Genomic DNA, 26,057 nt, shown 5'->3' with positions numbered 1-26,057 from the left:
CAGACACCTGGGCTGTCCTCAGGCTGGGACCAAGGGAGGCAGGGTCACCCACACCTGGCAGGTGGGACCCGGGGTCCTTCAAGGAGGACCTGGATCTTGTGTTGAGTTGAAGGGGTGTCAAGTAAGTGTGCCTGCTGGAAGGTGGAGGTCAGTGGACATCAGTGGACATGAGCGAAGATCAAGGCCCATGACAAAAATGCAGCAGCTTAAGGAGAGACTGTTCATAAAACCAAAAGGACTCACCTTGTCTGGGGAAGCAGAATGTGAGCTCACAGAGGACAGAATGTGACATGCAAGCCCTCTACCCCGTCCCGCTAGGTGCCTGGCCATCAGACCCCTAGAGGGTGGTGGTGGCAGGTCAGAAAGAGGCCCTCATCAGGTCACCATGACACCGTGTGCTCGCCTCCAGGCCCTCCTGCTGGCTCGCCTCCAGGCATGTGGGGTGGACAGAGCTGAGGGGTCTGGAAGGCTCCCGTTCCACCGCCAACCCTTTTGTCTCTGGGCTGTCTTTTGGCCTCTTCTCTTACTCCCCAATAAAGGTGGCAGTCAGGAGAATACAGCCTGCACAGTATACTAAGTAGCCAGCCGCGTGACACTTTGGGATGTCATGTATAAAGAAAGACATGTGCCAAACATCACCTGAATCGCCAAGCAGCTCAGCTACTAACTTCGTTCTTCCAGGAGTGCATGGCATCTCCGTGGCATTTCAGCTCTTTTCAGATGATCAGTAGTTTGCACTCAACGGGTAATCCCATAAGACACCCAATGTGTCTGTTTAGTATTTCAACGACAGATGAAGGAAACCAGCAAGTAAGCAGGTAGAGAGCTCTGCCAGTGCACGTATGCTCCTGGATTGTTTGGTTTTTTTTCTGACAGTCCTTGATGGTAGGGATGGAACTGGCTACTTGAGCAGTGGGGAACGGGGGTTACAGAGAATGGGAGTCACAGGGTTGGTAGTTGACCTACAGCCCCCACCTTGAACCTGAGGGGGACCACACAGGTGACATGCACAGAGCTTCTGGGAAAATGACCTTGCTTGGGAGTTCGGCTTGTATTGTAACTCCCCATAAAGTACTTTCAAACATCTTAGAAACTGTTTTTTTTAAGAGGTTTAAGTCTGGGACCTGACTTCTCCAGGCAGGAAAGAGAAGTTTCTTGTAAGATGCATTGGCATTAATCTAATAATCCTGTCCTATGGTATCTGTGTGTTTGCAGGGGTGGTCTTCTAGCACACAAGAGTGTTTGCATTATTAACCTTTTGCTTTGAGATTATTGTAGATTCATGTGCAGTTAAGTAAGAAATAAAATGGAGAGATCGCAGGTACCCTTTATCCATCTCCCCAAGGCTAATAGCTTGCAAAACTACCATCCAATATCACAGCCAGCATATTAACCTTGACAAAGTCAAGATGCAGAACTTTTCGACCACCAGAAGGGGCCTTCATGGCACCCTTTCATAACCCACCATCTTCCCTACCACCCGTCCCTTTTCAGCTCCCAGCAACCACTAATCTGTTCTTAATTTCTATTGTTTTGTCATTTCAGGAGTGGCATATAAAAGCAATCATACAACATGTAAGTTTTTGGAATTGGCTTTTTCTCCCTCTGCATAATTTTTGAGATTCATCCAAGTGGTTGTGTATCATTTGCTCTTTTTTACTGCTCAAGAGTGTTCCATGGTGTGGACCAACCACAGTTAGTTTAGCCATTCATCCACTGAAGGACATTTGGGTTGTTTCCAGTTTTAGGTTATACAAATAAAACTGCTATAAATATTCATATACAGGTTTATGTTGTAAACATGAGTGGTCACATCTCTGGGAGAAATGCCCAGGAGTTTGACTTGCTGGGTCATGCGGGAGCTGTATGTTTGATTTTTGAGAAACCGCCAAACTGCTTTCCCCGAAGACTCTACCATTGGACGTTCCCACCAGCAAAGCGGGACTGATCCAGTTTCTCCAAGTTCTCCTTAGCTTTGCTGCTGTCACTGTTTCTTGATTCCAGCCATTCTGATAGGTGCATGCTGTTATCTTATTGTGGTCTGAATTCAGATTTTTCTAGTGGTCAGTGATGTTGAGCCTCTTTTCGCGTGACTGTTTGCGTGGGCATCGCCTCTGTCGTGAGCGTCTCTCCATTTCTATCACCCACGTTCCACATGGATTGTTTGCTCCTCTACAGTGGAATGTTGAGAGTTCTTTCTATTTCTAGATCCTAGCCTTTGTCAGATGTGCGCTGTGCAAATATTTCCTCCTACTCTATAGCTTCTCTTTTTATGCTTTTAACAGAGGCTTTCACAGAGCTTTAATTTTGATGAAGTCTAGGGTATCCACTTTTATTTTTATGGATTGTCCCTAAGAACTGTTTGCCTAGCCATAGAACCCAAAGATTTTCTCTCTCCCTTATTTTTAAAGTTTTATAGCTTTATGTTTACATTTAAATCCTTCCTCTTACTTTCAGTGAGTTTTTTTCATGTCAGTGGCATCCTGGCTGCTCTTTCCTCATTACATGGAGGAGCAGACACACTCCGCAGTAAACTGGGTCTCCTGGACATAGATTAGGTCATAGATTAGGAACCCCAGGCTTCCGGGTTCCAGGGGACGACAGCTGGCAGTGGGTGCTTCAAGGAGGTGGCCCTGCTTGTTTGCGTGTTCAGGATTCTTGACTTAGCCTCTGTTGAGTACATAAATGACAAAAGTGATTTATGTATTCACACTAACTGGTTTCTGTTTAATGTTGGGTTAGGGTGATGAAATTGCTTAGGAGCATACGCACATTTTTCCTGAAATGAAAAAAAGGTATTTCATTTGTTCCTGAAATGTTTCATTTGTTCATTTTCCCTCAAAATGAAACAAATGTGTTTCACTTGTTCCTGAAATGATAGGATCCAGGGGAATCCCTAGAATCAAAACTCAATACTGTGTTAAACGCTCTGACAAGGGCTGCAGCCAACACATCTATTTAGTGTTGTTTAACTCAGTACTTCTTGGTCTATGTAACCTCCTAACCCCTCATTTATCACATGCAGAACATGTTTTTGGAAACTTTTATTTCAGTGCCCACACTTGAGTCTTGAAGAGACAAAGGAACCCTACATTGAGCGCCTATGGGCCTGATGACCACAGCAGCAAGCCTAGTGTTTTCCAAGTGTCTTTTGCTTTCCTGTGGGGTTACTGCTCCAGATCCAGTGACTCCCATGTGCAGACCTGGGGGATCCCTGGCTGTGACTACAGCCCTGCAGGTCTAGCCAGGCAGAGGGATCCATATAGGATTCAAGTATGTACGGAGCAGTGAATTACATCAGGGAGAAAGACTGGGCCCCAGAAGACCTGCAAATCCACCCCATGTGGTCAACACCCAAATGTTGGATGAAGGCCTGGAGGAACAGAGATGGGCCTAGAGGCGTTTCACACACAGCTGAGTGGACTGGACTAAGTGGGTCAAGTGAACTCACTCCTCGGGGGAGAGGCAGAAGGCAGAGGGGCCTGTTTGTTTTTTTTTTTTTCCGTGGATGGTGAATACTGGCATACTGGGGACACAGGAAAAAGAGCTGGGAGGAGGGGATAGGAGAGGGACGTGGCTTCACGAGGTAGGCCTGGAGCTAGTGAGAGAAGGAGAGCAGAAAGCAGCCGGATTCCCGCCACCGGGAGAGGTGGGCGAGGGGGTCCCCTCGTCGAGGAGCGGGAGCGGTGGGCAGGCTTGCGCACTGTCTGCGGAGAAGCGCTCAGGAGACCTGGTCTGGCCGGACTTTCAGAGGAGCCCTTGCAACAAAGTTACTAAACACAAGCGATCAAAGAAGCGGAAGGCGGAGCTGAAACAAAGGGAGGCGGCAGTTGTAGCGAAGTGGTGAGGCCAGGAAAGATGAAACTAGTGCGGTGGGAATGCGAGGGAGCCGCGCGGAACGGAGCAGGACTGGGCGTGAAGGGTTCCTAACTAGAACGCCAACATTTGTGATTATGATTTTTAAATGTCTTTATGGTGAAATATAGCGAAGGTACAGAAAAGTCTATAAAAATAAATGGGCAGCTTAAGAGACTTGCATAATGACCAGCGCCGTCAGGGGCAGGACAGCTTCAGCCCACAGCCCCAGGCCTCTGGTGGTCTCAGCACCCCTACCCCCAGCAGGACCCCCGTTCTGATGCTTAGGGAACCACCTTTTCCTTACTTCAGCGTTTTACTGCTCAATGATGCTTCCCTGAACGAAGGAGTTCTATTTGCCTAGTTTTAGAACTTTTATAAATGGACTCATGCAGTATGGTTTCTGGCTTTTTTCACTCAGCCTTGGAGAGATTCATCCACGTTGTCCTACTTCGATGAAGGGTGTTCATTTCCATCGCTAGATTCCACCAGGTGAGCAAACATCTTCTCATCACCTGTTCTAAGGCTGATGGCACGTCGGGATGGTACCCAGTTCCACCCTGGCGTACCTTCTTACCCAGGCCACCTGGGTTCCTAAACACACGTTCAGCTGAGTAGCTGCCTAGGGTCACCTGTGGATTTGTGTTTCCACAGCATGAGGGTCAGGTGGAGAGGTGGTCTGGGCAGCTATGAGGGTGGGGGTGGTGGGCAGAGGATTAGATGGGGAAGAATGGACATCTCTGAGGCTGATGCCATGGGACCTCCTCATTCATATCGATTACTCGGTGAAGATGGAAGCCTTTTGACGTTTCTTTCTGGAGGGCAGGTGGATTCTCGTGCATTTATTTAAGAATGTCCTTGAGAATTGCAGAGAGAGAAACAAACCTACTGGACGCTTGCAGGCAGAACTCCCGTTCATCTTTGTACCATCCTAGGCAAGCGGAACACAGCCACCGGTACACGGTGTCAGATAATACTTGCTTACCCGAGGAAGAAAGGAGCAGGCAAATATGTTAAAAAGATGACAAGCAATTTTGGACTGTATTTCACCTTCCGGTTTCTAATCCCTCATCAAGCAGGGGAGAAAGGTGTTGACCTCTGGCTGGCCTCCCTGGAAATGGCTCCGAAAAACAAAAACTGGATGCAAGGGTTTGGCTGGAGGGAGAACGTTTCTGCACGAGGGGGGCGAACACAGAGATGTACGGAGGAGCACGAGGGCGTCCGTAAAGGAACAGGGGAGGCCCCGAGGGCTGGAATGAGGAGTTACAGTTTGATCTGATCACGGATAGCGGCTAAAATTGACCACAACCTGAAGCTCTTTACAGGGATTCTCTAGGTAGGTTCTCCGCCGGGAGGTGGCGGTGTGGTAGTGTGCGAGGACCCGGGCGCGTTCAAGTTCAAGCTCCGGGTCCGGAGGAACCTTCGCGACATTCATGTTTCCTCCTTTATCGCTTAAAAGAGCCCGGCTGCGACGCCGGGGCCCTGGGGCGCGGGCGGCACCGCGTCCACACGGGGCCCCAGCTCGGCCGGCGCGGTGGGGGCTCGGGATGGGGAAGGGTCCGCTTGCGCGCGCGGGGAGGCGAGGGCTGTGTTTTCTTTTCTTTCTTCCCGGTCTCGGCGACGGGGGTAGGCGGACAGCGCCGCGCCGCCTGCTCCGCCCAGTCGGAGGAGACGTCGCGCTTCTGAGTGGCTGCAGGGTCCCCCCGGCCCCGCGTGCGCCCCCGCTACGGGGCCTCGCGCCACCCTCGCCGGCGCCGGCCGGGTCCGCCGTGCCCCCCGCCCGCCTCGGCCGCCGCGCTGGTCTGCCCCGCCCCCGCCGCGCGGGCCCCGCCCTCCCGCCCCCTCGCCCCGCCCCGCCCCCCCGCCCCCTCGCCCCGCCCCCGCCGCGCGGGCCCCGCCCCTCCCGCGCCTCCCTTCCTCTCCCGCCCCGCCCCCGCCCGCTCCCTCGCCCCGCCCCGCCCCTCCCCCGCCTGCTCCCTTGCCCCTCCCCCTCCCCTCCCCTTCCCCCCCCTCCCCCGCCCGCCCGCCCGCCCGCCGCCGCCGCCTCCGCCCGCCGCCCCGGCCGCGTCGGGTAAACCTGTTTGGCGGCCGCGCCGGGGCGGATCGTGCGGCCGGCGGCTCCCTCGCGGCTCGCGGCGTCGGGGCCCGTGGCGCGCGCGCGGCCGCCCCTCGGCCCCGGAGCCCCTCGGCGGCGCCACCATGTACTCGGGAGCCGGCCCCGGTGAGTCCGCGCGCTCCTCCCCGCGGCGGTTGGCGGGCCGGGCGCGAGCGCGGCGCGGGCGGGCGGGGGACCGCGGCCGGGGGATCGGGGGGCCTGGGGGTCGCGGGGGGCTGCCGGCCGTTCCCTCGGCCCCAGCGCGGACGCGCGGCCCCGGCCTCCTCCTCGGGCCCGAGTCGTCGGGGCGCCCCGCGCGGCCTGGGCCCTTCCCGCGCCCCGTCTCCGCCGCAGCCCGGCGGGCTGGGACCCGGCCGGAGCGCGGACTGGGCCGGGCGGCGCGCGTGTAGGCCCGAGGCCCGGGCGCCCGCCTGCCCAGCTTCCTGCGCCCGGCGCCGGGGCCCCTGCGCCGCGCGGGGCCGGCGGGGCCGAGGCCGGGGCCGCGCTCGAAGCGCCCGGGGGCGGAGAGGCCCCGGCCGGGGGCGCTGAACTCGGGGTGCGGGCGGCGCGGGGAGGAGCGCGGCCGCTGGGCGCAGACCGAGCCGCGGCGAGCCTGGAGCGCTCTCAGTTTCGTTTTTCTTTTTACCAGCACTTCTGCGGCCCCTTCTCCGAAGGAAAGTCTGGAAATGCTGAATTTTGGCCAATTCTTGCTGGTAGTTAGGACCGCGGACAGAGAGGGATAGGCAGGCGCCCTAAAACCCTAACCTGCGCGCGTCTCATTTTCATTCCAGACACACAGGCTCCTTATTCAAGTGTTAATTGCCTTTTACAATTAACTAGAGGAAGGTGAGGAGATGTGCTGATTTCCTTAGCATCTTTTCTCACTAGCCGGCCTCCCTTTCTTTAGAAAAGTTCTGAAAAACTTAGAGCAGTAACACATTTTTTAAAGAACTTTTTTGGGGGGAATGCAGAGTAGAAGGGCGATTAACTTGCTGAGGCAAGAAAATGGTCAAATGTTGTTAAGCTTTTTCCCTTCTCCCGCCAGGCACGTGGCTTCTAAATTTCCCGCTGGCCCTGCCACTTGGACAGGGCATATCCTGTCCCCTTTGTCCACCAGACTCCAGCGGGCTGAAGGCCCTGCCGGCTGGCTTCTGCCCTTTGTGGGCCCTGGCCCTCCCAAGACTCCTGCTGCTGGGGCTTTGGCCGGACCTCTTCAGGCTCTTCTCATCCATTTGGATCCCTTAACACTTTCTATTCACTAACAGTCCTGTGCCTTGTGAATACTCACTGTCTTGTTTTCTGATGTCACTTAGTTAGAAAGCTTCTCCAAGGCTGAGCCAGAGCAACTTTTAAATTGCTGTCAGCAATTTGATAGAAGAATGGTTTTAACTGTAATGGTTTTAACTGGAAGGTGACTCAGCCCTGGTGGGGAAAGGCCCAGGGCTCCAGTCCAGTCACAGTCCTGGGGGCAGACAGACTTGGCTTCTTAGAACGGGTGGGCAGCACCCACCCATGATGTGGCAGGGTAGCCCCCACACCTGGGTGAGTGAGAATCTCCCCGTCCATCCCTCTGAAGGAACCCAGCAAGTCTTAGCCACTACACTGAACATTTTTTCAGATTTTCAATGTAAAAGTTGGAGGCCCAGAAAAAGTGAAGAACCTTGGGGAAGGTCAAGCTTTTGTGTTGTGTCTGATGTTCACTGATCCACTGGACAGCTTGCTAAGTTGCTGATGGTCATTTTGAAGATGGACTGCAGAGGCACAGAGAGGCTATGAGCCTTTCGAAGGTCAGCCAGCCAGCGAGCAGTAGGACAATGTGTGTGATTCCAAGCAGACTCTCCATACACTCCCTTTAGAGAAGTGGCTTTCGGTTCTTTTGACCTTGACCCCCAAGAAGAAACACCTGTTACATGTAGACTGGACCCAGTGCTCGGGTGTTAGAGTATAACTGAAACACGAGCTTCAGGAAGAACCGCTCGCCAGTGCTGTGTGCTGTGCACTGGGATATTTTCTTGTCTGTTTTAGTTTCCAAAAAGCTTTAGTTCTCTGGATCTCCAGGCTCGTTCCGGGTTCTCCATGGCTCTTGGAAGAATCTTGCTCTGATGTGGGCCTGTGCATCGTGGCCTGGTGGGGAGCGGCCCTCTCATTCACTGTTCGAGGATAAACCTGCTCTGAAATCGGACAGCTTTGGTTGAAAAAATAAATGAATCTGTAGGATAGTTCCTAGCCAGTGAACGGAAGGATGGGAATGAACCCAAATTTCAGGCTCTACAAGCGTGCTGTAATTATAAGGCTGTGATACAGTTCAGTTTTATTCTACACACTCAGGCTTTTAGTTTTATTTAAGAGGGATATCTGGAATAGAGTCTCTTCGGCGAAACACTTTTTAGTGTATTTCCTAGTTTAGAATAATAAAAAGACATTTGAACTGGATTGTAGAAAAAATTACAAATAGTTTTGCTACTTCCCATTTTAATACCCTTATTAAGTGACTAAGTAAATTAACTTTAAAAATAGAGTCTTGTTATGGACTGTGTTATGTCTGTTAGGAAATGCTATTATGTATGTGAATTGGTATCTGGACTCTAAAGTTAGGTAGTTACTATTTTTTAGTTTTTTGTTTTTGTTTATTTTTTTAAAATTATTCGAAAGAGTTAGTGGTTTAGGATGGGTGGATTCTCCTGTGACCCTGAACCTTCATAGATGAACAATTTTTTTTTTCTTTCCAAACCGCTTAGAGACCTTAAAGGGAATCTCAGTATTGCCTACTGAAGGGGGCTTGTTGGTCAGTTTTTTCACTGTGCTCAGACTCTTGTGGGTTACATTCCTCACAGACCTGCTACAAAGTAACTTCTGCCACACCAAACAGGTCTTGTAGGAAAGTTGTCTGAACAGGACTGTGACTTTAAGAATGAGGGGCTCTCACTGTGGTTTCTAGAGTCATTTCACTCCTCCCGCACTCTGCTGCTTCTCTCCCCCACCCCAGTCATCTCAGAGATCTGGGCCAGTCTCCCAGAAACCGTGTACCTTTGCCGAATAGCAGACGGCGCTTCGCCCTAGGGAGCTGCTGCAGGGCATGGCTGGCTAGCGGTCCAGCTTCCCTTGATGGATCTGTTAAACCTTGAAGAAGGATTTGAATTTAAGGAAAAAAAAATGTGAAAGGTTCAGCTCCTAAAACTTAAGCAGTTCAGAAGAATATTATTTCCTGTTATATTATTTCAGGTTTATGTCAGAGTTTTTAAAATGCCAGTAGGGTTTATTCTTTATAATCTGTTACGCAACACTATGACAGAGTCCCAGTCTGATAAAATATATTTTTGTTTTGTGAATTGTTATCATGAACACTCAAAATGTATCGCTTGACTTTTAAAACAGTATCTATTGTGAAATAATCTAAAGTACACAGAAGAAGAGTGACTGGTATCATATGCTCCCATTTATCCATCAGCAGCCTCAGCAATTATCAAGATTTTCCACATTTGCTTCACATCTTCCCTTTCCCCCCTTTTCTCTGTGGAGATAGTCTAAAGTGGATTCCAGCCCTGTGGTTTCACCCTAAATGCTTAAGTACCGTGTCTGAAGGATGGGGGCATTTAAAACTCAATGCTGTTATCACACTTAACAGTCCATAATCAATTTCTCTCATTATCTCAGAAGTGTGTTTACTTCATGGTTGTTTTGGATCCTGAATTTTATTAAAAGTTCACACATGAATTTGGTTTTACGCCTTTGAGGATCTTTAGAGTCTCCCGCTACCCCCCACCCCACTGACTTGTAAGATCTCTTCTTCAGAGGGTGTGTATCTTTCCCCCCCAGTTTCCTTTAATTGTTTCTAGAAAGAAGCCGGCTGTTCAGGGTCCCTGGGCTTCCTTGGGGAAGGCTGATGAGACCCAGCTGCTCGTGACTTTAATTCAGACACACTTATCTTCAGTGACATTTTGGGGCCGGCCACTTGGCATTCAGCATTCAGTGTGGTAGAGCCCGCTTTTTACGCGGGGCTGCTTCCGCAGAAGGGCCGCGGGGTGAAGAGGGGAAGCCCTGCCTCTCCTGCAGCTTCGCTCCTCCTCATCCCCAGGAGGAGGGAAGGACCAGCAGTCTGTGTGGGGAGAACCACGCGGCGAGTGTGCACGTGTCGAGTTTGAGGTTCTAGGCGGCCGAGGTGGCGCTGGAGGTGGAGGATGGGGTCTTGGGCTCAGGTGGACACGAGTTCGTGGACTGGCCCACAGCCAGGGCTCAGTGAGTGGGACCTGGCGCCCTGGGGAGGGGGGTGCAGCCCGGCGCCCACCCGAAGGCTTTTCTCCACCTCTGCCCCTGAAAGTGAAAGTCTCTCAGTCATGTCCGACTCTTTGTGACCCCATGGACTATGCAATCCATGGAATTCTCTAGGCCAGAATACTAGAGTGGATAGCCTTTCCCTTCTCCAGGGGATCTTCCCAACCCTGGGATTGAACCCAGGTCTCCCATATTGCAGGCGGATTCTTTACTAGCTGAGCCACAAGGGAAGCCTCTGAAGACCCAGGAAATTACACTTTGCAGATGTCCCAGGTGCTTGTTTTTTAGAAGGAGCTTGAGACCCATTGGTGTTGGGAGGCGGGGCAGGAGAGGACGTTGAGATGAGCCTGGAGCAGCCCCCATGGAGCACCTTCATTGGAGGTCGGCCCCCTGGGAGGAGCCCATGCCTGAAACATACCTTGGAGGTCAGCCTCCAGAGAGTGGGGTTGCCAGCCGGGGTGGGTGGGGGTTTGGGTGTGTGTCTAGGTGAGAGTGTGGGTGTGCTAAAGGGGCCTTTATGATGGACCATAAGAAGTGAAGTTTACCTGTGGTTCCCTGCCTGGTAAAGCTTAAAGGTCTGATTGAATGACAACCTCGCCTTTCATTGACTGTAGTTATGGTTCATATTGCTGAGGATGCAACTTAGAATTGGGGCAGGAGGAGGCTTTTATAGGTTGTTACTGGGGACTCCAATGAATTCGCAGTGAAAATTATGTATCCATCTTTAAGAACCCATAGCAACAAATAAACAGAACTGTGGCAGGGTTAAAACCAGCCACCTTAGGGATCCAGATGCTTTCTACCTGACTCTGTCTCATTGTATCTGAATCCTTCTTGTCTCGGAGCCTCCTGCCTCCCAGGCAGTCTCCCAAGGGGGCATTGTTTTGGGGTTTTTTTCAAGTTACTCCTGGGTGTTTCAGCTCTGAGCTCTAGTTCTTAGAGAGTTGCACATAAAAGGTCAAAATACTGAGGTTCATAGGTCATAGTCATTTGACATGTTCTGTCAGCTCTGACTCAAAGTGAAACAGTACAGTCTCTGAGCGTCGGTTCTCACAACGGCACGTTCGTGTCGGTGGAGGAGCTCGAGCCCGGCCGGCCGTTCATGTGGTCGAGGGCTGGGTGGGGGCCTTTGTGTGTGAACTGGGAGCGGGGAGGCCCCTGCACTGGAAAGTTGCTAAGCCCCTTCTCAGGCCCCCTGGGTCAGCCTTGCTTTAACTGAGCTTATGTAGGACGCGAAGGTGGCAGGGTGTTAGACGTGACCAGGGTGCTTTGTAGCTGGGGCTCTAGGGGGCAACTGCCTCTGAGTCTCAGAGCCTGGCTAATGCTCCTGACTGGGCAGCATCTGTGTTTTCAGGGCTCTTGCCGCTGCTCTCGTGGGCCATGGGCCCGTCCACGCAGCGGGCCGAGCAGGGCCGGGAAAATGGAGGCCTTCTCCCGGCCTTGCAGACGGTGGCACCATCTGCTTTTTGTAGGAACAACAGAGAATTACAGGTAAGAAGTGGGAAGAAAGCAGAGGAAGATGCTGAGCGACGAGAAGGACGACTTTGGACAGAACCCAGGCCGTCGGCGCGTCTGCTGGGAGCTTCTGGGAGCTAGGTGTCGTTGTGACGCAAGCCCAGAGCACGGGTTCCAGGTCAGGCCGACCTCACTTGAGTCCTGGCTCCGGGACTGGGCGCATGCTCAGCCTCCCTGGACCTCAGTCTCCTCCTCGTGGAGGGAAAGAGCGCCTGATGGTGGAGGTGCTCTGGTTGGGGAGAGGACGCAAGAGGTGCCGCCTAGTTATTGCGGTCCCCCGCCGCGGTCAGTTTATCCTTGGGTCTCCTCTGCACACAGTGGCTTCTCCCGCTCTGGTTCTGCCCAGTGACCGCTCCTCTCCATGACCCTCCTGGCTGACTTCTGCGTCTTTTCTTCACAAGCCCTAAGAGCCACATCGCTGATAAACGCCACAGGTGCCGGGGGGCCACAGCTGCTTTGGAAGCTCAGTACTGGGGAAGTGGAAGGTTAGCCCTGATGCTTGCTCATGTCCCTGGCAGAGTCATTCGGAGTAGACGCAGCTGTCTAGCGAAGCCTCTGCAGACAGGACTGGGCAGTGGATGGGCACGGCCTGTGGGGTGACGCTGAGGGAGCGCCAGGCTCTGTCTGCAGGTGGTGAGCTGGGTGAGCCAGGAGACGCCGCTCTGCTTGCGCCTGGGGCCAGGGGACATTGCTGGGACCTTCGGTTTCCTCTGCGTGCTGCTGCCCCAACAACTGTGCCGCTTGTTAAATGTGAACGCGTGTGGCTCAGTCCACGAACCGTACATTAGACTTGGAGGGCATCTCAGGCCCAAAGCTGGTAATTACAACTTAGCCTTTAGCTGGAGGCGTTGCAGGCTTTTGGGGGTGAATGGCAGGAGCTCATGTGAGGGGGAATGGAGATGCGAAGCAAGTCATGTGCAAAAACGGTGTGTCTGGGGCCCCTGCCTAGTGCGCTGTGCGGGGCCCTGTGGCATGGTGGCCAGTGCAGCTGCACTGAGAAGGCATTGTGGAGCAACCTGGGCCAGAAGAAGGGGAGAGAGGAAAGTCAGGCTGAGCTCGGAGCCTTTGGGGGGACGTGGAGCCCAGGAGCGGCTGGACAGAGTTTTTTCAGTGATGTCCGTGGGCTGGTAGAGTCAGGGAGCAGGCCCAGAGGGGCTTGCACAGGGGAGTTGAGCCAGGGTCAGCTGGAAGGTATGGGGAGGAGCCTGTGTGCCACTGCGCCTGCACCCAGGGGCAGGCCTGTCTCCCCGGGAGCCCTGGTCCCCGTCCTGCACCTCGGCTCGATGCAGACCCCAGACGTCTCAGGTCATTTGCACAGGCCAGAAGATCCCCGAGAGAGCAGGGGTCTGTTTTCGCCTCCCCCGCCCCCTCCCGTAACCCCTGGTTGCCAGTGTCCTGCACCACCTGCTCAGAGTCCAGATCTGTTCACAGTTGGTTGAACTGGGATCCAGGAGAGGCCCACACGTGACTGGCTGGTGCGTCTCTTTGGTATCGCCTTCAAGGGAGAGCTTTATTGACGTGGAACTCAACGTACCTTTGTTGTTCAGTCGCTCAGTCATGTCCGAGTCTTTGCGACCCCAAGGACTGTAGCCCGCCAGGCTCCTCTGTCCATGGGATTTCCCAGGCAAGAACACTGGAGTGGGTTGCCACTTCTCCTCCAGGGGATCTTCCCAACCCAGGGATCGAACCCGTGCCTCCTGCATCAGTAGGCGGATTCTTCACCACTGCACCGCCTGGGAAGCTCAGTGTGGAGCACAGTCTGCTCTATTTAGCACATGCAGACTTGAGCAGCCGTCACCACAGTCTGACTGAGGGTGTTCTTGCCTCCTGTCCCCAAAGAAAGGCTGTGCACGTTAGCTGTTGCTCCTCATCCCCCCACCCCGGCCCTGAGCAGTCCCACTCTCAGCCTCTAGTTTCGCCTTCCTCTTCCCCGGTGCTTACTGTTGCTGGGCTGAAGACACTGGCTCACGTGTAGTATCGTCTCCACCGATTGGACTTGGCTGATGGCGTCCCCTTGGTGTAATTCAGCGTGTTTGTCCCGTGTGAATTTCCTGCAAAGTAGTGGTCAGATCCAAAGGCAGGTTCTACTTTTCTTGGGTTCTGGTGGATTTTTTTTTTTTTTTAAGTGTGAATACTACCTGCTGTTGATTGTATCATTAGGTTCCATTAATTCATTAGAGTTGGTACAACACTGATGCTCTGTTTCCACAACAAAAACTTCCCTGGCCGGCTGGCCGATCAGGTTGGATCTGTCTTAAGGCAGCGAAGTGAGCAGCGTGAATGAAGGCATGGCAGCCTGTGGAGAAGAGAGGTGGTCCAGGTAGGCGGGCACTGGGTGTGACATCAGAGGTTTGAGGGGTGATGCTGTGGGTACCTAAAAGTGAGCTGAGCATAGGGCTCTTTTGTTCTGTAGGTTATGGGGACCCTCTGAGAGCACTTGGCAGTTGTGTTGTAGAAAGGGGTAGTCTGGCCTGGTGGCAGGATTCTTCGTCTGTGTCTGGTGGGGTCGTGGTCGGTTTCCCTGTTGGTGGCAGGTCGGTGCCGAGCAGGGCAGTGTGTGTCTGGGCCGGGGCCAGGGGTGAAGACCACACCCCCAGCTGACCTGCTGGCCTCTCAGTGCTGACCCCGGGGAGGAAGGAGCAGCAGGGGTCAGTTTTCTTTTATAGATATGCTAAATTTAAGGCAATTCTAAGAAATCCAGGAGATAAAAATCTGTGGCCTTCACTTTGCATCTTTATATAGCACCCAGTGCTGTGGTGGGGGTCTGTCTTCTTTGTCCGGATGTAAACTCCCTTTGCTTGCTGCCCAGGACGTCTTGGTTATCTTTTGTCTCTTTCTGGTGTCTGCTGTAGTCTGTTTTCTTTTTACTCAGTAAATCCTTATTGCAGTCAACTCTTGATTGTTCAAAAGTTAAACCTGTTGACTTGAAACTTGTGCACGCTCTGAAAACCCTGCCCCCAGCCCGCCCTGGTGCTCTGCCTCTGGAGTGGAGGGCGACCTCGCAGGGATGCTGTTGAGCCGTGTGGAGGAAAGTGGGTCAAGGGGGCCACTTGCCAGTGGGTTTGCTTAAATTGACAGTGGAAGCGGACATCCGTGCAGAGGTAGACGTGTAGCCTCTCAGAGGCAGGTGGTGGTCTTCCCTCCATGCCCCAGCCTCTCCGCTCGCCTCCGATGAGTAAGCTGGCTCCTGGTGTTGTGAGAGTCTCTGACACTGAGCTATGCTGACCTGGCCAGTAGAGGCGAGGCAGTCAAGACTAACCGCATCCCTCCTGGCTTACTTAGCTCTTGTCCAAAGCTGTGCCCTCAGGAGGCAGGCCTGGAAGGCACCCAGTTAGAAGCTCCGTGGGCACGTGGAGTGGGAGCCTGAGAAGGCACCCGTGCCTGGCTTTAGCCCAGTGTCTTCACGTGTAAACCGGGGCCTAGTGCCTCCCTTGCTGTGAGGGTGGAGTGCGTTAGGGCCCGTGCACACCCAAGGCAGGGCTGGGCAGGTGTGGGACCCGGGCGGAGCTGTGGTTTCACCAGGTATGGGGTTCTGGGGTGCGGGGCTGGTGAGCCACCTTCTCTCAGTGACGGGATTCTAGAGGTGCATTAAGGAAAAGAGCATGTCTGGGTGAAACCTCTCTGAGAAATAGTGCTGTGAAGTAAATAGGAGTGATGGTGAGAAATTTGGTTGTAAAGCTATAGGAGTTCTGGGTGGCATTTTCTTTCTTGTTTTTTTTTTTTTTTTTTTGTCTTTTGTCTTTAGAAGAAAAAGAACTTGGTTGGCTTTTTAAGGGATTTGAGTCTCATTTCGGCAGGAGGCATCTCACGTGAGATGGAGGCAGTCCTGGATGCTAGAGCATCGTGGCAAGAAAGGGGCTGAGCCCAGTCTGGGCTTATCACAGGAGGAGGGGGCGCCCAGAGGGGTTTATCAGGGTCTGCCACGGGGGCAGTGGGTAAGGGTGGTGCCCGCCCGGTTGGCCTGGAGTTTGGCATCCTTGTGGGACGAGACACACCCCGCTGAGTTATCTGATAGTTCCTGGTGTCCCAGCAAGCGCTTATTTGAAGAGTAGTTTCTATTTTATTTTCACGTGTTTTTCTGAAATAAGATATGTTTAAGCCCATGTTGTCGAGTGGTGGCTGTTGGCGACCTTTGCAGAGCTGCGTTTTGGGGTGGGGGTGGTGGCTCTGGCTGGCTCTGCACGGTGCTGGCTTGGCCCCCCGCTCCAGGCCCCGGCCCCTGCTCTGCACGCTCGGCACAGTGAGGAAGGCCTCCCTGCCTGAGCTTGGGGCGGGCCTGCAGCCCTTGCCCTCGGCTCTTTCTGTTACTTGCATGGTCTGTCCCAAGTGTGTCTGAATGTCAACAAAGGCAGAGAAGAAAGATCGTCAGTGTTTCAGAGAGGCCGTGGTGTTCAGAATGTCATAGGCTCTTTTTTTGATTGAGAGGAGACCCACAGAACATAAACCATTTTACAGTGGACAGTTTAGGGGCCTCTAGTGCATCCAGTGTTAGGTACGCAGCGCCTCTGTCTAGTTCCGAAGCATTTCCATCACCCCGAAAGGAAACGCTGCCCATTGAGCAGACCCTCCCCGTTCCCCACTCCCTCCAGGCCCGGGAACCACCAGGCCCTGTTGCCTGCGGCTCTGCCTCCGCTGGGTATTCCATGTAAGGGGGTCATAAAGCACGCGGCCTTCCGCGGCTCTTTCCCCGAGTGTCTTCGGGGCTCGTGCCTCAGTGTGTGTCAGCGCCTCGGGGTTGCCCGGTCCGTTACGTGCTGCGTCAGAGTTTGTTCATCCATCCATCTGTGATCGATGGGCGTTTGGGTGGTTTCTGCCTTCCGGCTGTCGTGGCTACTGCTGCTGTGAACGTTCGCCTGTGGGTTGGTGTGTGGCATATGTCTTTGTTTCTCTTGGGCACGTACCAGGAGTGGAATTGCTGGGTTTTACTCTGTGACTTTGAGAGGAACTGATGGACTGTTTCCACGGAGTGGTTTCGGGTTCTCCACATCCTCAGCAGCAGCGATTATTGTCATCACAGCCTTTTAGAAAGTGAAGTTAGTAGTGTAATATATCACGTCTGGCATATTTTATTACTTACCAAAGTAGAAAAAAATATTAGATTTAGGCGCATTTTGCCCAGATCTACCCAATAGCTGTAAGGTACATCCATTTCTTTGTGCTAGAGTGTAGAGGATGTTTGGAACCTGGACAACTAGATAAATACAGTAAAGCTTCATAATTTAACAGGGTGGGGAGAAGGTAAGAGTCCAATATCCAGCTCCGGCCTGTGTGTCTGAAGTCAAAAGTGTTCACTTTCTGGGTACATACTGAGTGCCAGCTGTGTGCCAGGCGTCTTGCCCAGTGCCCAGAGGACAGTGCTGGGTGCAAACCACGGCGCCTCCTGCGTCCCCCATCCCGAGTTCACTGAGTCAGGAACACAGGGGAGCACCACCCAGTCGCCAGAGATCCCTGGGAGACATGGGAGGAGGGCACATTCCAGAGGGAACGTGATGGGCAGCCTGGCCTGTGGGGGGTGGTGGCAGGAGGCGGGGCCAGGGCAGAGGCCGCCCTGAGCACACAGGCTTCCATGCAGAAGGTTGGGGGCAAGCGTGAGGGACGCACAGCTGCCATGTGTGCTTCCCGGGAGCCCCTGGCTGCGGGTGGAGAACGAGGGAGGGGGCTTGAAGATGCCCAAGACTGGCACGCTGGAGAGGCTCCAAGGGTGGCCGGCGGAGCACGTGCGGGCCAGGAGGCAGGCGGTGTGGAAGATGTCTGATTGCTTTGGGGCTTGGCTGGGCGGTGAGGCGGTGCGCTGGTAGAGGCGGGCAGATTTAAGTTGAGTCTGCAGGCTTTGAGAAAAAATTTTTTTTATTGGAGTATAATTTTGAGAAAGAGTTTTAAAAGACTTTTTAATAAGGAAGAATTCAAATATTCAGAAGAGTAGAGACCACAGGAGGCCCGTGTCTCGGCACCCCGATATTCATTTACTGTGAGGCAATGTCAGACTTACGGGAGAGGAGCCAGAGGTGCAGAATTCCCACGCTGGCGCCCCCCGGTGTTACCCTCTTGTATTGCTCCTTTGAGGGCCGTTACCAAAGGCGGGAAACTAGCTTTGGTCCGGTGCTGCGAGCTTGCCTGAAGGTCTTGCTCAGGCTTGGCTGTTAGATGACGGTCCGCTTCCTGGCCAGCCCCTGGCCAGCCTGGGGGCTGGCCTCATTGGCTGTCCCGGCCCCACGCGCCTCTTTGCGTGAGAAGGCTGGAGCCCCTCTCTCCCCTGCCTTTTGTGCCCTCTCTGTGGGCGCTCACTCAGGCTGCGCTGTGTCTTCTCAGCTCACCCCCGCTGTTTTCTGGTGACTTCCCTTCTGGACCTACAGGACACTCCAGCCTCTGTTGTGACTTTCCTGCCCTGCTTCCCAGTGGACAGGGGATGTATGTGTACTCACACGCCTGTACATGCACACAGGTGTTTCTCTGTGTGTGCATTAAAAACTGCACCCTTGCTGGCATTGCTGAGTTCAGTCCAGTATCTCTGGGCCTACCCCAGCTTTCCTCTGTATTTATAGCTTCTTCATCAGATAGTTGGGTCTTCATCAGATGGTGAGAAGTCTAGGTCTCATTGCCCCCAGTGTATTTGCTCATTTGTGCGGGCCGAGCAGACATGGAAAGTAGTTTCAGAATTGCTGCCCGCCCCTGAAGAGACAGGCTGGCTACCTGGAGCGCCGGTCTGCATGTGGCTGCTCACCGTCTGGCCGGGGGCACTCGGTCAGGAGTCCTCCTGAGTTCTCCCTCTGTGCTCTTCTAGTAAATGAGAGATTCAGTTCAGGGACTTTCCTGGCGGTCCAGTGGGTAAGACTCCAGGCTTTCACTGCCGAAGGCGTGGGTTCAATCCCTGGTTGGGGGACAAGATCCATGAGCTGCACAGTGTGGCCAAAAAGGGAATGAATGGGGCAGACTCAGGGACCCCGCTGCTGTAGGTGCCGCACTTGGAACCGTTAGCGTGGTGACTGGGTGCCCAGAGGCGGCCGCCGGGAGGGCTGGCTGTCCCCCGCGGAGGCGGAGGCGTAGGCGCTGCAGGAACACTGAGGAGCCCGCATGCCGCCCGCCCGCGTGGGCCCGAGGGCCAGGGCGGCCTTCCTAGGCCAGGAGCAGCAGTGTGCCCCCGGCAGGGCCCACGCCCCACCCCGCCCCAGTCTACCTCGAGCTTTCTTACTGTTGGGAGGTGACCACAGGCGCTGTTGCCTTTTGGTTCTGTTTTTTTTTTTTTAATTGTTTTATCTTTCATGACAAAAGGAATACATGCTTATTTCAGAGAATTTAGAAGATATTGAAAAAAAAAAATCCACAGGTAACGACCCTTGGAAGAAATAGCAGATGTGTTTGCTTCCAGACGTTTTTCCTGTACATACATAGATAGCTGGGAGCAGCCTACACTTAAAATTTTGCGTTGTCCCTTTTCACCTAATACCATGAGCTATTCCGAGGGCTGTTTACATTTGTTGGGGGGATGTTTACAGTGATGTTTAAAGTAAAGCTGATGGCAGGCACTTGTGTGGGGTGGTGGCCTCCAGGGACAGCCGCAGCTTGGTTCCTGTGGCTGCGTGCCCCTCAGCTGTGGGACCATCCTCGCCACCGCCTCCCCTAGGGCGCCGTGCCAGCGCTTCCGCAGAGCCTTGGCAACGGTCTGGCAGGTCGGGGAGCTTGGGCACTCCATGGCTGCAGGCCCCTCACCATCCCGACACGCGCTTGGAACATGCACCTCTCCTTCACACCGTCCCCAGTGAGGTTGCGAGGGGCGGCCAAGAGTCCCGTCTCTCGCTGACTGGAAGCTGCCAGAGGGCAGGACCACGCCTCCTGGCTGCATCGTCAGTGCCGTTGCTGGGAAGCCATTGCTGGGTCTATCTGGTGGACGGGTGTGTGTGTTGGAGACAGGCAGCTTAACAGAAACGAAGCACAGACTCTTAGCCGTGCCTACCCTCTGTGGTTAATTACAGACGCCCCATGTGTAAGGTGGGCTCCGGGACCCCTGTGAGTCCCCCTTGAGTGGGCACTGGACCCCAAGGCTGAGAGCCGCTCCACTCCCCCAGGCCCTCCCCTCCTCAGGGGAGCCCTCCGGGAAGCGAGCAGGGCCCCTGCAGCTGCGTCCCAGTTCGCGGCATCTCGTTACTTCTGGTGCCTGTAAAATGGGGGTGATAACTATGTATTCATGTAAAATGATGTATCAGGGAGCCAGCAGAACACTTGTCAACATACTGTATTATATTTTATATCTAATATCGAGAGATATCCAGTTCCAACAAATGTTGATTATGCATACTTACTCATAGTTATCAATGTCATGATTGTTTCATTACCTGTGTTCAACGTGCCTGACTGTTACAGAGATCATGTTTAACAGCCGTTTTATTGTGGTGGTAAAATAAGTTAACACGCGAAAGTGCCTGCTGGTGCCTGGGATGTGCTCAACGCATGTTACTTCTTATTACTGCAGTGACTTTCTTGTTTAGTCGCTAAATCGTGTCTGACTCTTTGTGACCCCATGGACTGCCACCCACCAGGCTCCTCTGTCCATGGGGTTTCCCAGGCAGGAATACTGGAGTGGGTTGGTGATGTTAGCAGGTGGGAGAAATGTCGCAGCTTCTTTGAGGAATGAGCCCTTCCTGGGGGAATCTGAAAGTGGCACTTAGAGCCCTGCTTGCGCCGGCGCTGCCTGGGGCTGGTGAGGGCTGCAGGAGGCGGGCATGGCCGAGGAGGGGCGGGGGCCGGGCGGGGAGGCTCCTCTCTGACCTGGACCTCAGGCGTGGAGAAGTTGGACAGGGCTTGGTCCCGGGGGTGCCTGTGCGAGGACGCGGACCCCGCAGTGCAGACCCCCAGAGCTCCCCCACCACTGCCCTGGTGAGCCCCACTTCGCCGCATGTCCATCAGTCCACGGGGTCGTCCATTATGTTCCAGAAAGACGCGTCCACTGGGGGCGAGCTTTGATTTGGAGATGAGAGACTGCAGATTGATACAGAGAGTGCTGTGGCGCGTGTCTCCTGACGCGCCCCTACGGCTGGGAGCAGGCGCTCCTGAAGCGCCCCTATGGTGAAGCGCCCTCTACAGCTGGGAGCAGGCGCTCCTGTGCCTCTGACGGGCTTTCCCGCCTTTGGCCCCAGTTGTTTGCTTGGACATTGTCAAAGTCCTTTCTAAACAAAGCCCCAGAAGAAGCAAAGCAGCTCCGTTAGTGCTGCAGCTCAATAGCGGGTTTTAATTTGAAGCAGACCTCCTTGTGGACAGCAGCCGTGGTGCACAGAAGGGGAGCGTTTCGACATGTCACCAAGCTGTGTGGGGAGCTGGAAACCGACCCTTGCGAGAAGCTCGCCCCTTTTTTAAAATAAGCGAGACTATTTCTACTCTAAGCGTGTTAAAGTTTCACCCAACCTGGGTTTATCTCCCCAGAATATGCTGCACTCCGCAGAAATGACTATTCTAACGTGGCGCGGGTGCCCTTGCGTCCGGTGCCGGAACGCCGGCTGCTGCTCCGCTAGTGGAGAGGTCCTCGCTGCTTGGTCTCGGTTCTTGGGTGTTGTTTCCGCCACTGCTCAGATGGTTGTTTCAGGGTCGTGCAAGGTGGGCTGGCCAGGGACCGGGGTAGGTAGCTGGTGGAGGCTGACCCCTGCTTGGCTGCTCCTGGGCCGCCAGGACCTGAGTGCTGTGTGGTAGCCTGTCACCGTCCACTTTATTGCATTTTTGTTGATTTTAAAAGTGGTTTGCTTTCAGTGTTTGTATTTGGCTAGTCGATACCTGTATCCTTACAGCTGAGAGTGCTGTTCACAGCATCATCACAGGACTGAGAAAGCAGGTAATAGTGGGCCGCACTGAAAGCTGTGAACGAGTGAATGGCGCCGGCCTGCAGGGAGTGGCCATGGGTCTGTGTGTGAGGAGGGCGCTGTGAGAGTCACACCCGTGACGTGGCTTCAGCTGCCAGCTGTGGGCTGTGAGGTGCCGGAGGTCAGCCAGCTGAGTGCTGGCTGCAGCAGCTCGGTGGGCATCCTGCTGGCCAAGTACTAGGCACTCAGGTGCTTTTCGGGGGTGGACTCGACCCTAGTGGGACCTGTTAGCCGCCCCCCACCATTTTAGAAGAGAGGGAACGGAGGCACAAAAGTGCAGGCAGGGTGCACGGCGGGAAGCACCGGTCCCGGATTCAGATCTGGACAGCTCCCTGCGGTCCTGGGGCCTTGACTCTGAGGGCCCTGACAGGTGGCGAGGGCTCCGGGGTTGACGAGCACCCGGGGAAGGCAGCCGCCTGGCTTGCCGCAATTACGCGGATGTGCAGGACATTGTAAGGGCGTTTCGTGTAATAGGGCAGACTTCATTACACAGTAAAAGGGGAAAATGGACTTAGCTTAGGTGGGTTTGGATTTTCCAGTGTTTTAATTAAAGAGCAGTCAGTTGATTTGGGGGGTGGGGAGTGGAGGGATGCTGTTTTGAATTAGTGGATACTGACTTGTGTTTTGCTTTCTTTAAAACCGTGGATTTCTAACTCTGTTCTGGGCCATGGTGCCCTGGTTTGCCCCAGAGGGAATTTCCGTTAACCATCCTTTACTAACATCTCAGGTGGTTTCTTTCTTTCCCCTCTCACTGCCCCTGGTGCTCACCAATCATTTTCACGTGCTTTGGTGGAGGGTGATGACCAGGATGGGGTGATGGGGGAAAGGCCTTGTGAAAGCCCAGCTCCTGGATCTCAGCGCCCGTTTCCCCCACTTTTTACATCAGAATGAAAAGGACTATGCCTGGTGAGCCCCAGGGGCCCACATGCTGCTGCTCCCCTTGGCCTGCAGGACGGCCGTCACCCTTGGTATGTGTCATCATAACGGGTCACTGTGCTGAGCCCCGGTTCCACCATGTGGCGTGTTAGTGCAGGAGGTTGGGGGAGAGGGTGTGGGTTAATCTGAGAACAGGAGGGCAGGCTGTGGCCCTTCTGAGAGTCCGCAGGGGCCTTCCCCTCTCCTCTGTGGTCTTGTGACCCATGGGGATCCCGAGCCTGGTGAAGAGAGGACCCTGGCCAGTGACCCTCCATCGAGGTGCCCACTGGGGACGCTGTTTGCTCCCTGGAAGTGGTGAAGAGAACCTGTTTGCTCCGATCTTGTCCTGGTGAAATATGACGTATTTTGAAGTGGATGATGTTTATCTTTGACTTGAGCACTTGATAAATAGTTGTTTGAACTAAAATAACTGGATACACTTGGAGGTTACGTGATGATTTGCCAAACCTCAAAAAAAAAAAAAAGCAGATAGGAAGTGTGCACACTGCAGGCATCTCTATTACTGGATCCTGAGAATTCACTGCCCACACAGACCGGTGCCCACCTTCCCCCTGACCCGGGCTGTTTGCACTGGGAGAAAGCGAGCAGGGTTCATCCAACGACATTTGTGAGTCAGTCAACCATTGAGGCCTGTGGTGGATCACCCCAGTTCCTCTGGAACAAGCGTGGACGACGTACTTCCCTGTGTACTGGTGGTTGGTTCTCTGTTTACTTGGGTGACACTTTCTGTGTCTGTTCCCCGTCTTGGTGGGTGGTTTCCCAGAGAAGGGCTGTGGAGTGCTCAGCGCTCACATCAGCGAGACGCAGCACCGATGGGGAAGCCGTTGCTGGTCGACGGTGCTGGTGGTGGGGGAGCGCAGCCGCCCCGGTGGTCAGACCACCCAGCTTCCGGTGTTGCCCGTCTCCGCCTCTGCTGGGAGCAGATCACACACGGCCTGTCCGCAGTGCCTCCGTCTGCTCCACTGTGTCCCTGGCATGCGCTGCCCTTGGCTTTATTCCTGGAGAAGTGCACGGTGGAACCACTCGGGTGACAAGCCACACCCATAGAAGGATCAGTTCAGGCAGTTCTGAAACCCTTTTGTTTCAGGACCTCTTTATATTCTCAAACTACCGGAGAGCCAAAACACCCTTTGTTTATGTGGGTTAGAGCCATCATTACTGTATAGGATATTAAAATTGAGGGCATTAAAATGTTAGATGGGCTGTAATGACCAACATTTAATATATTGTGCTGACAAGAAAAGTATGTATTAATATATTTTTATGAAAGCATTTTTTAAAACTAAAAAAAAGGAATAGTATTGTTTCAGGCTTTTGTAAATCTCTTTTAGGTTTACCTTGATAAAAGCAGCAGTCAGTTTGTGCTTTGTGTCTGCTGGGATGTGTTGTTTTGGTTGAAGTATATGAAGAAAACCTGGCCTCACGCTGGTGTGTGGCTGGAAGGCAGGAGTGTTAGTGGTCTTCACAGGTGGTTGTGCATGCTCTTTGCCACCATGCCAGAATGCAACAAGTCGTAGTTTCTTCAAAGCTAGTTGTCCTGCAGGATCCAAAACCGGGCCAGGTGCGGTGTGAAGCCGTCTGTAGCCAGTGGCCATCTGTAGCCGGTGGTCGTGTGGCGTCCGTGTCATCACTGGAGGACATTGGATCTCAGACACCGGCCTCCCAGACACAGGGAGGCGCCGTGCTCAGGGACATCACATCTCTGCTGCGCTCGCCACAGACCCGTAAGTGTTTGGGGGCTTTACGCTCATGGTGGCAAGCACATGTTTTCCACAATTCTAGTTTTCGCTTTGAAGTTTGAACTTTATTATTAGAGCAAATACTGGCAGCTGTTTTCCTGGAGGGACAGGTCCGGTTTTGAGAAAGCGTCTGCCCATCTCCCAGCTCCCAGCTCCAGTCTCTTGAGAAAGGGGTCAGTCCACAGCTCGACCTGGTGTGGTCACTCTTCCTCGAGATCCTGTTGTTCTTAGGGAACAAGCGTTTCCTGTTTATCTCACACGGATCGAAAAGGCCTGAGGCAGCGCTTCGGGAGGCACTGCTGCCCCTTTAAGCACATGGCCAGGTTAACCGCCTCCTGCTCCTCTCACCGGAGCGTGTCTCTGCTGGTGGACCAGTGACAGCCCAGCTGGGGCGCTGCAGCTGTCCCTGCCAGCAGAGAGGGCGTGTGACGGCTCAGACTTGAAGAACATGGCTTTAACTCCAGGAAGCCCCTCAAAGGGTCTTAGGGGCCTCCCAGGAGTGCCCAGGAGCACTCGGGGAGAACTGCTGAGTTAGGAGAACCCTGCGTTGTGTGGTTTCAGTCTCCTGAACCGTCTCAATTCCAGAGTGTGTAGAGAGACGTTCCACTTTGATGAAGTGGTTTCACGACTTACATGCATATTTTCACAAAACTACCGAAGAAGTCAGTCTGATTTGGAGTCTGAGTTCTTGTCTGTGCTGCCAGCTGGGACTGGAGCAGGAGTCTGGGGCTGGGACAGACCTGCATGGCCTGTCCATGGAGCCGGTGTGGGTGGGAGGCTGCAGGAGTGACCATCTCCGGCGTGGAAGGACACGGGTCGTCCGTTGGTTCTTGGTGAAGGAGCGTGGCTCTCCCTCAGGTCTCAGAGCTCTTTGTGGAAACAGGTGGCTCCCGTGAGCGGTGTCCGTAGTTCTCTGAAACCTGCTTGTGCTTGGAGGAGGTGTTTATGAAAGTTGTCTGTCACGAAAGCCCCTGTGTTTACCAGCAGATGCTGATGGTTTTTCCGACGCCCTGAGTACGCGTTGCGTTTGGGTGTCCGTCTGAGAGAGATTGTCAGTCTGGAAGTGCTTCCGTTCCCGGCTGGCATCCAGACTGAGTTTAAAGTGTTTCTGTGGGCCTAGACGAAGACCCTCCCCCTTCCCTGCCACCGGTCCTGCTTGCTCTTCATCACCTCTGTGTTTAAAAGTAAAGGATACTCATAGGTGCAGACAAATGCTGTTCGACTCCACTTACATGAGGATAGTCAAGTTCACAGAGTCAGAAAGTACACTGAGATGCCGGATGGGGGGAGATGGGACGTGAGTGTTGGGGACAGAGTTTCAGCTTGGGAAGCTGGGAACTCCAGAGACGCATGAGGGTGAGAGTTGTACAACAGCGTGAGTGCCCTGGGCGCCACAGCCAGCTGCTGTGTGCTGAGATATGGTTAAAATAGTATGTTTCAAATTATGCGACTTTTACCACAATTAAAAATTTTTTTTAAATATGCTTGGCAAAAAAAGAAAAAGTATGCTTTGCCATTAAAACAAGCACGGCGTGTTTCCCCTCCCTCCCCAAGAAGCTGCCCGGAGCCGCCCGGCCGGTGTGCTGGCGTGAGGCCCATCGCCCGGCTGTGTCTCACAGTGCTGGTTGTGGGCTTCTGCTCGTGGCTTCTGACCTGCCCCAGGAGAAAATGGGAGCGAACGGTGCGACCTACATAGAGGATGCGTTCTAATTGATTGCTGACCAGCAGACAGCCACTCCGAGTGTGTGGAAATTGTTGCTGAAGAGTTAATGCTGACATCCTGCTGCCTTGTCACAAGCC

General features: G+C 53.8%; 1 protein-coding gene across 1 annotated transcript in view; it reads left to right on the top strand.

Moving 5' to 3' along the window:
- The window catches only part of AGO2 (argonaute 2, RISC catalytic component), a 91,324-nt gene continuing 71,215 nt past the window's right edge, over nt 5,949-26,057 (top strand). Inside the window, exon 1 of the mRNA XM_018058614.1 lies at nt 5,949-6,076. Within this exon, the coding sequence (XP_017914103.1) occupies nt 6,055-6,076 (22 nt within the window). The 5' untranslated portion in view covers nt 5,949-6,054. The remainder of the gene's footprint in view (nt 6,077-26,057) is intronic.

This window comes from Capra hircus, chromosome 14 (genome assembly GCF_001704415.2).
Source record: "Capra hircus breed San Clemente chromosome 14, ASM170441v1, whole genome shotgun sequence".
NCBI classification, from domain to species: domain Eukaryota; kingdom Metazoa; phylum Chordata; class Mammalia; order Artiodactyla; family Bovidae; genus Capra; species Capra hircus.
The sequence above is the reverse complement of the archived record's forward strand: the minus strand, read 5'-3'. Positions and strand labels throughout refer to the sequence as shown.